At 46.2% G+C, this 12,625-nt stretch overlaps 1 protein-coding gene across 1 annotated transcript in view; it reads right to left on the bottom strand.

The window, feature by feature from the left end:
• SSH1 (slingshot protein phosphatase 1) overlaps positions 1-10,815 on the bottom strand; it is a 54,497-nt gene extending 43,682 nt beyond the window's left edge. The window contains exon 1 of the mRNA XM_063454693.1: positions 10,447-10,815. Within this exon, the coding sequence (XP_063310763.1) occupies positions 10,447-10,512 (66 nt within the window). The 5' untranslated portion in view covers positions 10,513-10,815. The remainder of the gene's footprint in view (positions 1-10,446) is intronic.
• Positions 10,816-12,625: the final 1,810 nt, after the last annotated feature.

Raw genomic sequence — 12,625 nt, 5'->3', positions numbered from 1 at the left:
CCCCAATTCCTGGATGTACCCCAAATACATATGATACACCCCTAAAACAGGTATCCCCTGATAGCCCTGATCTGGGTGAGCAACATACTCAAAAATCACCCAGATCGGACCAGGGGTTCGGGAGTTATGAGCAGGCAAAGTTTTGACCGACCGCATGGGTAAAGTATCCGAAAACAGTTCCATGCATTTTGGCCCTGCGGTCGGTCACAAACAAGGGAATGAAAACAGGCGAATTGCCTGTGTTATAGAGCCTGGAGAGGGTTTGAATGAATTCCCTTGTTTGAGGGGTTCTTTCTACCGAACGGCGGGCCATTCGGTAGTTTCTATACGAAATCCTGGAAGTCTGGAGGTCTCAGCGGTGTTTGCCTAGTCGAGTGTCCGATTTTAGTTCCAGACGCTCGACGGCAAAACACCGCTGTTCGGTAGTTTAAGATGGCCGCCGCCACGTGTTGGGCTCCCGAATGGCGGCCACCCAGAGGACACAGACCACACTGCACTGATTGCCAATTACCTGTTTGCAACATTGTTGCAAACGGTAATTGGAGGCACACTCATTCCTGGGTGGTCTGGTTGTTCGGTAGTTTCACTCAATATACTGAATGGAGTGATTCTACCGAACAATCAGTTGAATGCTGCATACAAATCACCCAGGATAAACTTAACACATCTATAAATACATATATAATATTACAGGCAGTACACTCGAATATGCTTCACAGTCTTAAAGGGACAGTAGTCCCAAAAGTCCCAATGTGTCCATAGATGCTGTTAAAAGGGCCAGTAGCAGCAATATACAGTATAACAAGCCCAAATATAAATCTTTAAATGTACCAGTTTTCCAGGGGCCATAGTCAGCGGGTAAGAGGCAGGCAGCCAGGCCCCTCCAATGTCCAGTGGCGAGGTGGGTTCCGCCACATTTCTCCCCTTTCCCATTTAGACTATCCAGACTCCAGACCTCCAGTCGGTCTGGGGCTCTGATAGTCGGCTGGCTGTCCTCACATGGGGTAGTTGTCCAGATGGCCCCCTGCCACTTGTGTCCAGTTGTAGGTCCAAGGCTTGGGGAAAAAGTACCCAGAGTGTCCTCTCCTCTGGTTGAACAAAGCTGTGGTTGGGGAAAAACGACTGTCTCCCCTTCCGATATTTTGTCTGGCTGTTGTGGACTAGGACCGACTGTCCCTATCCCCAGTGGTGTAGGTGCAGAGACTACGGTCCCATCTGCACGGTTGTGGGGTTTACTGTCTCCCCTTGGTGTGCTAAGCTGCCGCTGGGGAGAGGGGATGACAAACTCCTCTCCCTGAACCGTAGACTGCCGCTGGGGAGCAAGGACGGCTCCTTCAGCTCCCTGTAACTTGGGCACAGAGACCACGGTCCCATCTGTGCTGGTGTGGGGCTTACTGTCTCCCCTTGGTGAGCTGTGCGGCCGCTGGGGAGAGGGAATGACCAATTCCTCTCCCTGAACCGTAGACTGCCGCTGGGGAGCAAGGACGGCTCCTTCAGCTCCCTGTAACTTGGGCACAGAGACCACGGTCTCCTCTGTGCTGTTGTGGGGCTCACTGTCTCCCCTTGGTGTGTTAGGCTGCCGCTGGGGAGAGGGAATAACAACCTCCTCTCCCTGAACCGTAGACTGCCGCTGGGGAGCAAGGACATCTCCTTCAGCTCCCTGTAGCTTGGGCACAGGGACCACGGTCCCATCTGTGCTGGTGTGGGGCTTACTGTCTCCCCTTGGTGTGTTAGGCTGCCGCTGGGGAGCAAGGATGGCACCTTCAGCCCCCTGTACTACACACTGCCGCTGGGGACCTGGGCCAACTGCCCAGCCTCCCTGTAGGGCCGGCAGAGAGACCACGGTCCCATCTCCACCTGCCATCTGTGGGTCTTCCCAGGACCAGTCGATAAGGTCCCCCATTTCTGGGGCCGGTTGGGCAGTAGGGGGTACTAAATGCAGGTCTCCTACTGGCGGGCTTAGTTGTTGGGGAGGGGGAACAAAACTCACCGCTCCCAATGGTGTACAGTCCAGAAGCCCCATCAGGTTAGAGACAGGCGGTGTCACTGGATCATATAAGTCCGCATAATTCTGTTCGATCTCCCACTGCTCTGGTGGTACTTGTGGGGCATATGGTAACTGACTGGCGCTGAACAGGTGTTGGTAATCCTGCTCCAGCTCCCATTCCTGGACAGCCAGTTCAGTCAAGTCTGGCCTTAGGTCCTCGGCCGTAGGGAGATCCAGCACAGCTTCTCTGTAGTCAAATATGTCCCAAAGCCGTGACTCTGCCGCACTCCCAAATTCTGGTTCTGCAAATGTCCCCCATAATAAGCCAGGGCCATTATAATCCTCGCCCTCGGGTTTGCCAAATTTGGCTATTCCAGGCACCCGCTGAACCGCGTACCAACGTAGCGCTTGGTATGCGTCCTCGAGACCCAGTTCTCTCCATGCCAGTGAATCAAGTCGCATCACCCATTCCTCCTGAGCCTGTTCTCCCAGCATAGGTATCCGTAGGGCCACTCTGGCTTGTAATCGCTGCTCCTTGCTGGGAAGACGCTCACCTCGCCAACGCTGGACACCCTCTAGGGTTTCTTCCCACATCTCTTGTCGTGCGCTCTCACTGCAGTCCAACCTGGTTGCCTCTACTATTGGCTTTACCAGTGGTGCTAAGAGGTTCTGTAACCTCCGGTTAAACTCCTCTTCCACCTGGAGCACTGTCCAGGGACTCGCTGGTTCTATGCCACTCCATAATAATTCCTGTGTCTCCAGGGTGTTGTTCCTCTCACACCAGGACGCCATCCCACCGCTAGCCACCAATGTAACGGATCGCCTGGCACCCCGACTGGGTACCTCCGTTAATGGATGCTCCTAGTGCTTCCTGAGGACTCCAAGCACTCTGGCAGACACCACAATCACCGAATCCGGGAAACCTTTTAAATTCTCCCAAGCATATGAATGCCGTAGACCATTGAATAGGAACCATACGAATAGGCTTGTACTCCTAGCAGTCAACTGGAACAGCATGCCATAAATCCTTCCCCCCCAATAATGAGACGACACATCACTTTGAGGGTAAAACAGGAACTCTGGACTGGCTCATCCAGCCCGGCTTTTATTCACCAACAGGTACATACAGGACACTCCCAGGGGGAGGATGAAATTGACCAATCACATGGATGTACCTCCCACACCTTTCCTCCCCTTAGATTAACACTTAATCCAATTATATAGTACACATTTTTCCCCAATTCCTGGATGTACCCCAAATACATATGATACACCCCTAAAACAGGTATCCCCTGATAGCCCTGATCTGGGTGAGCAACATACTCAAAAATCACCCAGATCGGACCAGGGGTTCGGGAGTTATGAGCAGGCAAAGTTTTGACCGACCGCATGGGTAAAGTATCCGAAAACAGTTCCATGCATTTTGGCCCTGCGGTCGGTCACAAACAAGGGAATGAAAACAGGCGAATTGCCTGTGTTATAGAGCCTGGAGAGGGTTTGAATGAATTCCCTTGTTTGAGGGGTTCTTTCTACCGAACGGCGGGCCATTCGGTAGTTTCTATACGAAATCCTGGAAGTCTGGAGGTCTCAGCGGTGTTTGCCTAGTCGAGTGTCCGATTTTAGTTCCAGACGCTCGACGGCAAAACACCGCTGTTCGGTAGTTTAAGATGGCCGCCGCCACGTGTTGGGCTCCCGAATGGCGGCCACCCAGAGGACACAGACCACACTGCACTGATTGCCAATTACCTGTTTGCAACATTGTTGCAAACGGTAATTGGAGGCACACTCATTCCTGGGTGGTCTGGTTGTTCGGTAGTTTCACTCAATATACTGAATGGAGTGATTCTACCGAACAATCAGTTGAATGCTGCATACAAATCACCCAGGATAAACTTAACACATCTATAAATACATATATAATATTACAGGCAGTACACTCGAATATGCTTCACAGTCTTAAAGGGACAGTAGTCCCAAAAGTCCCAATGTGTCCATAGATGCTGTTAAAAGGGCCAGTAGCAGCAATATACAGTATAACAAGCCCAAATATAAATCTTTAAATGTACCAGTTTTCCAGGGGCCATAGTCAGCGGGTAAGAGGCAGGCAGCCAGGCCCCTCCAATGTCCAGTGGCGAGGTGGGTTCCGCCACAAATCTACATAAAAAATGTGCAAGAAATCTGAATTTCACGTCAATGCCATAATATGAATGTTAATACTTGTGTTTAGGGGGGGGGGGGGGGGGGAGGGGGGGGGCCGGACCGCCGAGCTGGACGGTCGCAAGAGCAGCTCCTGAACTACACTACTAAATAACACGACTAAACCATGTTTTTCCATCTAAAAACAGACTGACAGCAATAGTGCCCTGAACAGAAGGACCACTGGATCCAGGGAGAGGCTGGCTCACCAAGCTGGAGGAGAAATTCTCGTTACCTCAACTGAGGCCTTCTCTGGCGGTGAGTGGGGCGGACGGCCGCTGCCCCACTATCCCGCTACACAGTACCCAGCCAGAGGTGCACACCAAAGCGTATCCGGCCCTGTCCCCCCCCCCCGTAGGCAGGTGGGAGTTATCCCGGCCCTCACCCTGTGGCCCTGATCAACACACTACAACCAAGACCGGGGGGCCTAGCGGCTGCATCCAAGATGTCGGGCGCCATGTGCGTGGAGGACAAAGGGACGATCGGCCCTCTCCTGAGGCTCATGGAGGACACCGCGGTTCCCACCTCGCCATACGGAGGGGCGGGAAAACCCTCACTTACCCCCGCAGCCACTATCACCAACGAGGTCAACGGCTACACCGGGGAGACGGAAATATACCGCGCATCGCACAACTCCCAGTCTGGAAACACTGAGCCTACTGCCCAGCAGAACAATCCGACAAGGAGACCGTCCAACAAATCACATCCCTCCCAGCCTGCAACCAAATCGATCCAAAAAGCGGAAAACCCATGCGGACGACACCAAACTCCTTACTATAGCGGGAGTCAGCCCACATAGGTAAAAAAAGGGCATCATCACCACACCACAGCTGCAATCCGTGGACATCCTGAGAGAAATCCACAGCACAGCCAGGACGGCTCATATAACAGACACTCACTCCCTGCTACCCATACAAAACAAAGCAGGTATCGTTTAGCGATGTGACTACCCCGGCACATGAGAACCCGAGACTTCCATGTCGATGGCCCTCCTCACTGAGACTGTTTGAGCAACCAGGGTGATAGCCTAATCAAAGCGACTTAACTCTATTAAAGCGACATATTCAGACCTAGCATGAATATCACGTTATAATCTAACTGTCTTAACCTGTTTATATGGATAGTGTTGTAAACATGCATTATTTGTATCGTTACCAGACTAGCCAACTTACAGGTCATGCAACACCACAGGCTAAATGCACTATTACCGTTCATTTATTATTTTTGCAACTTGTTCTTTCAATACCATGCTATAAGCGTAAGCATAGATAATGTTGTCATATGGATATCCAGCCTAGCATGTTTACTGCCAACTTTTGAAGTCTCATAGCCTGTCTTTTTCATGTTGTAAACAAAAAACAAAACAAAAAATGTGCTGTTTAAAGGGTCAGACTTTGCAATGCAATGAATATGCCTGCAGCTGCTGTTGTGGCCCTGCAGGCCTGTTGTTACTTCATGCAAAAATAAAAATAAAGAATTTGTAATACTTGTGTTTGGTCCACTGTCGTGGCATGGCAAACCTGTTATGTTCACTATTTGCACACACACACACAAAAAAAAAAACACAATGCCCTGTACAAAACAAAATGAAAAACATGACTTCTGACCTCCGCAAGAGAACATTAGAGATCAGCTCGGGATGAAGTGAGAACACTACTGGCTTTAAGGCCAATAAGGATTAGTACGGTCAACCAATGGGTTTGACAGAAAAGAAAAAAAATAGCAAATGTGAGAAATGTTACATCCTGTACCTCTCTACACCATACATCATAACTGTTAAGCTTTTTATATCAGAAAACAGCTATTGCTGTTGCTATTGGTGTTAAGCAATTGCTTAAAATTAACAGCTTGCCCTTACGCTCCTTTTTTTGACAACAGATAATCTGTGTCTGCTTTTTTCTATTTACATCCTGTTGCAAAGCCTCAACCTTATTTGATCCAAGGCTTCTATTTTAGACATGAAATAGATGTGCAAAGCTGCAGCATATTTGGCAGAGCATTTAAGGGGATATAAAATATATATATATATATATATATATATATATATAAAACCAAAACAAAATTCCAGGGAAGCTATAGGTCTATCTAGGCAAGTCTCTGACACACAGGGTAACACATCTACTAACCCACCACTCTTTAGAAGGTATTGGATAAACAGAAATGTAGAATTCTGCATTAGTTTCAGAGAGGAAAAAAAAAAATCTAGACATTTTTTTATTTTATTTTATATTTTTGCAGTGCATAAAATCGGTACATCCAAGGCTGAGGTACCCCAAACGCAATCCTCAAGCACCATATCATGCTTTACAAATTGGGTAGTAGAGCAAACGTGCACAATTTGATATTATATTAGAACAAGAGAAGACTATAGAATACCAACATTTTAGGTGTGCAGGAACAGGTAGAAGAGCAGAGCTTGCAGACTGACATGTCCGTAACCAAGGGTAAAACAAAACAAAAAAAAGAGTTATCATGCTAGTAAGTGAAGGCTTAAAGTACACTTATGTAAGCATTGAAAAAGATGAGTGAGTGGTAAATTGCGTGATTTGGAATAATACAGAGGTAGTCAAAGAAACAGGCAACTGTCACCGGGAGACAGTCGTGGCTGCTAAACCTATGGAACGCTTATAGAGGTTCAGTCGATGCCTGTGTGTGACTGTCTGCCTGTTACTGAGTGTGTGTGTGACGGTCTGCCTGTAACTTCATGTGCCTGTAACTGTGTGTGAGGGGGGGGGCAGAGGTCTTGTATAAGGGGGGCTGAGCAAGGGATTTGTGGAAGGGGGATGCAGGGTTTTTGTAGAAGGGGGCACTACAGGGGTTTGTAGAAAGGGGCAGGATAGGAGGTTTGTAGGAAAGGGGCAGGACAGGGGTTTGGTAGAAGGTGGCTGACAGTGGTTTTACAAAAGTATAAACATTTGTGTAATACATTAAAAAAAAAAAAAACATTCTGCAAGTATACACACACACACACTTTTGGAGGGGGGGGGGGGGGGCAAACACAGGACCCGCCCCAGGTGCCAAATGCTCTAGGACAGGCATAGGCAACCTTCGGCACTCCAGATGTTTTGGACTACAGCTCCCATGATGCTTTGCCAGCATTATGGGTGTAAGAGCATTATGGGGGATGTAGTCAGGGCCGGACTGGCCCTCCGGGATACCGGGAAATTTCCCGGTGGGTCGTCGGCACCTGGGGCCGGGGAGACATGTGGGTGTCCTGCGGCCGCATGGAGAGCTTGGATGGCGGCCGCAGGGGAAGCTCTTCTGGCGGCCGCTGGGGGAGCAGGCTGTTCTGTCTCTGCTCCCCCTCTCTCGCAGCTTAATGAGACCGAGGCCGGAATATGACGTCATATTCCGGCCCCGGTCTCTTTCTAGCTAGCGCGCGGGAGGTGGGCCAGTCCGGCCCTGACTACATCCCCCATAATGCTCTTACACCCGGCCTTAAGGTGTAATTATCATATCACCCGTTAAAGTCCAACATATTTAGAGACAATAATGGATATAACAGTAAAGAACACATGTGGTGACTCCACCAGAGAAGTGGGCACCCATGCCATCGTTCTGCCAGACAGAACGATGGCATGGGTGCCCACTTCTCTGGTGGAGTCACCACATGTGTTCTTTACTGTTATATCCATTATTGTCTCTAAATATGTTGGACTTTAACGGGTGATATGATAATTACACCTTAAGGCCGATGAGGAGGTATACTTTGGTGACCGGATGAAATGAGGTTGGGTTTATGTTGCCCACCCGATGGGATAGGCACATTCCCTTGACACCTCATAGATGATGGTAAAAAGTTTAATTATCCTCGCTAGGTCTGATATACCTTCTTTCCTAGTTGCTTATTTGGTTGTGTTGTCATGATGGACTGTTGGATTATTCAGGGATATCATTGGTGGCTGTATATATATGCTCCTACTTGTGCATTTTTCCCAAGAATACAGTTACATACCTTCCTATTTAATTTGCATCTAACATTAGATTCCCCTTATATTTTGGCATTTATGTGTGCTGCCCCTCAAGAGGTATATCCATTATAGCGTTCTTCACAGTAATGCATCAATAATGTTCATACTCCTAAAAATCCCTATCTTATAGGGATAAATGTTACATTTGAGTGTTTTCAACATGCTATGTTACTTAATACTGTATTTTTACTGCCTCTTCAGTCATTTGTGTGTTGTTTTTAGTTGTTACCATGGAGCTTTTCTCCATGACAACAGCCTCCCCCATGATGCTGTCCGACGGGTGGTCACGTGTTGCGGTGATGACGCCGGCGCTACGTAATGACGTCATTTTGACGCACGCACTGACGTCGGCGGAACCCGCGGGAAACCCGGTCTGAGCTGACAGGGAGAAGTAATTATCTCGGTGGTGGGTAAGTTGATTGCTAATATGTATGTTTGTATATATATGTGTTTTTACAGTGTATGCACTAGTCCTGATGAAAGTCTGTGGTTAACAGACTGAAACGTCGACCTTTTGCAAGCTAATTAAAAGTTACGTTTTACTTTTCGATTTACAAGTCCTGGGAGTGCTATCTTACTTTCGTTTTTATATATATATATATATATATATATATATATATACACTCAATCATCTGGGGTGGCAAGACATGGCCTTACATATTACATGCGACAATATATGGCGCAATGACTTATGGGGCTGGCATAGATTTTTTTTTCCAGGGCTGCTTTGTATCCCCAGTCCGACCCTGGATGTAGTCCCCAACATCTGTAGTGCCGAAGGTTGCCTATCCCTGCTCTAGGAACACCCCTGCACATCAGTCATGTGACGGCTGCTGGATTGGCCAAAGGTTGACAGTGGCGTTCTACCTTTTGCCAACCTCAATGAACCGAATAGTTATTTACAAACCGGTCACTTGCTAGTGAAATATATCCATGTAACCATTTCACCAGGATTCTCATGTGAACATTACCCATGCAATTTTGTTACGACCTATTCCATGCTTCACCTTTTACTTTGTTGCTGTCTTGCTTTAACCCCTTAATGACACATGACATGTGTGACATGTCATGATTCCCTTTTATTCCAGAGGTTTGGTCCTTAAAGGGTTTATTGTATAAAAGTGTGATTAACACAGCATTTAACACAATGCTCTCAAAAATAAAGACAGACCAGTATTTGGGGAAAGAGTAAACTTCATGTATGCTTTGACACAATGTATATTCCTGCTGTTTTAAGCACCAATACCTGTACTGGGCTGAAATATCTACAGAATGTTGTTTTTTTATATAAACACAGATTGTAACATGTAACTAAATGTATTTGGGCAGGACTCAACAGACCTTATTATAAAATGGGCTCTTAGGGAAGAATTTGCTCTCTTGATGAGAGCTTGGTACATACATATAAGTACTTAACTAACTGTTACTTTGCTGTATTATCTTCTCTTTGTACCTTATTGGTTTACATGTTTAGCCCTTGTTTGTTGTAACTGAAAATAATCTGCCACATCACTTGCATGTGGTTTATTTCTGAACTTGTATTTATTGTGCAGTATTAAAGAATAAAAAAAGAAACTGATTTCAAGACGTCTGCACTTTTATACAGCTCCAAAACTGCACCATCTTGTCTCCTAAGTGGGTCTACTAATGCTAAAATAGCTGACATTTAAATATTCTCCAAATTCAAACTTTAAAGATTGTGCCTTTCCCACGGGTCTTCACATTTTGTATCTGTCAACATTATTTTTATCTCTCAATTACGTCCTGTTAATCAACCCTACTGTTTTATTGTGAAGTAATACAGACGGTGCTGGCATTATATAACTAATAAAACCAGTTCTCGATTGAAAAAAAATATTAAGATTCCATTCCATCGAATTATTATTAATATATTATTACAGCCTTTAAACCTGGACAGTTATTTACAAAAGGGAGAAATCGTTGGGAATTCGGAGTATATTTAAACTGTTGTGAAGTGGAAGCAATTCTCCATGTCAGTGACAGATACACTTTGTCTACTTTCGCCTAAATCCTGAGATTTTCTCTACATTCACAAAACTCCCCCCTCCAGAGATGAACTTTGATTGTGTATAATCTATACCATCACATTATCCTGGCAGTGACCGGCTCACACACTGCGTACACTATATTATATGTAATATTATTATTATTTATATATATATATATATATATATATATATATATATATATATATATATATATAGCCTGTCAGCCCTACCCCGGCCTACCCTCCCAGCCCATCCCCGGTGTTTCCTGGGACCCTGCCCTCACCTCGCTGGTGCTGGCCGAGGAGGCAGCGCTGGGAGTCGGGGAGCGCTGTAGGGTGACGAGGGCCATGGCTGGCGATCCCGCTCAGGACTGGCTGTGGAAGCCGGTGTGGTGGTCCCGGGGGGAGGAGGGAGGTCCTGCGCCGGTTCCGGTCTGCTCGGAGTCCCACCTGGCTCTAGACACGGCCACCAAGCATGGCCGGCAGATTGGTTCCGGAGATACCGGGAGAGGCATATAAGGCCGGGCTGCTCGGGCTCAGTCCGGGTAGATGGAAGCTCCCGGGCTGGAGAGCCGATATCAGGGCTCCTAGGAAACAGTGAGCGCCTCCTGCCGTGACAGGGATCAGAGCGGCCAGTGCTGGGGCCATCCAGGGACAGGGGCCAGGCCTGGGGGGAGGAATCACAGCAAGCTTCCTAGCACTGAAACACTGAGAGATATTAATTAAATAATTCATTTTATATATATATATAATTTTTTTTTTTTATTGTATCTGTGTGAAGACGACGGCAGAAGACAGAGCCCTGTGCAAAATCTTTTGTGGATATCAGTTATCAGGCCAGCAAAGAAAGACTGAAGGAATTTAATTACAATTATTTATATATCACCAACATATTGCGCAGTGCTGTACAATAGGTACACAAAACAAACAATGAATTCCAAGAAAACATGATTGACACACTGCTGTAACAGTACGTGAAGAGGGCCCTTCCCAAACTCGCCTAAAATCTAAAAAAGTCACAACGTAACCATGACCACATGACTGTTAAACACCTAGTTAACGTACAACTAGAAAAGCAATACAAGATAGAAACAGCAGAAGTATGCCAAATCCCTCAAGCAACATACGTCAATGTCGTGACCGGGCTTCGTTTTAATATTATGAGTTAGGGAAGTTATAAAGGGCTTTTTACTAAAGTGAGAATGCAAAGTGAGTTTCAAATCTAAGGCCAAAGTAGTTAAACTGGAAGCATAGCTGATTTAGAGAATGTTAACAGTTCTGCTATTTTTACCTTGAATTTGAAACCGTGCACTTTCTCCTGGGGCATAACAAAATTGTGGGTAGTGTATCGTGGCATTTATATGCAGCAACATTTGGATTTGTTATAGTGGAATGATGGTATGTTGTTGAAGGCCAAAGTTGAGAACGTGGCCTGGTCGAGGAGTAGATAAGGAGTTCAGTAGCAGCAGGGATATGTTTATTCAGATAGAGGTTTAAAAAGTCTATCAGAGTTTCCTTGGGATTTTCCAGATAATCTCTCACTTGCTTAATCAGATAGTAGAGGTATGATGCCTTTTAATTTAATATGAAGGTGCACACAAAAGTATTATACACAATCAAAATGCGCTAGCCCTAAGGGAAGAAACAATATCAATAACAAACTGCAAGTTGCACATCACAAGGTTTAATACAATTTGCCTTTTTTGAAAATAACGCTTCAAATCAATATGTTCCACCAATGGACAATATTTACAATAATCATGCAAAAAGAACAAAATAAGCAGTTACAGCACTTACTCAAATTCAGTTAAGACTCTGAATGTCAGAAGAAAACCCAACTCCGGTATTTTAGAATACACCAAATGCCTATCTGAAACTACTTCGCATGAACCAAACCCACGAATTGTCGCAGCGGTACTTAGCCGTGACCGCTACTGAACTAAATTCATCATGAGGACTTCGTGGGTTCCCTGTCACCTCAGCGGGACTTAGTCGCAAATTTTATGGAACTGTTTTCGGCATGAGGTGACTGGGCGGTTCCCGGACAACTTGGTTAGTGGTTTTGAACAACTTTGAAACCCGCCAGGAGAGCGCTTTTTGGAGAGAAGGTGCCTGAGACTAAAGGGAACAAACGCTACCTAAGAGCCAGGCAGAGCGCCCCGTTTTGCGGACACAGGAGCTCCCGGAAGTATTTTGGGTATAGGACCACGTGTGCGGCCAGTCAGAACTTTATCACGGTAGCGTTTCACCTACACTGCATGGATCTGAGCACTATTTGTAGAACTTGGGCGCTCATATCAGGGCTTTTTAACAATATATTATTTGTGGGGTTATTTTATGTTTTTATAATTTTTGGGGTATTTTTATGTTTGTTTGCCTCTCTGTTCCTGGGAGATAATTAGCTTACCGGTCTTTAACGCAATTACCTCAAAGGCCCAGAGATTCCTGGAAGGGGCTTGTGGT

The sequence above is a fragment of the Pelobates fuscus genome, chromosome 5, assembly GCF_036172605.1.
Source record: "Pelobates fuscus isolate aPelFus1 chromosome 5, aPelFus1.pri, whole genome shotgun sequence".
In the NCBI taxonomy this organism is placed as follows: Eukaryota; Metazoa; Chordata; class Amphibia; order Anura; family Pelobatidae; genus Pelobates; species Pelobates fuscus.
Note: the sequence above shows the minus strand (reverse complement) of the source record. Positions and strands in the feature narration are given on the sequence as shown.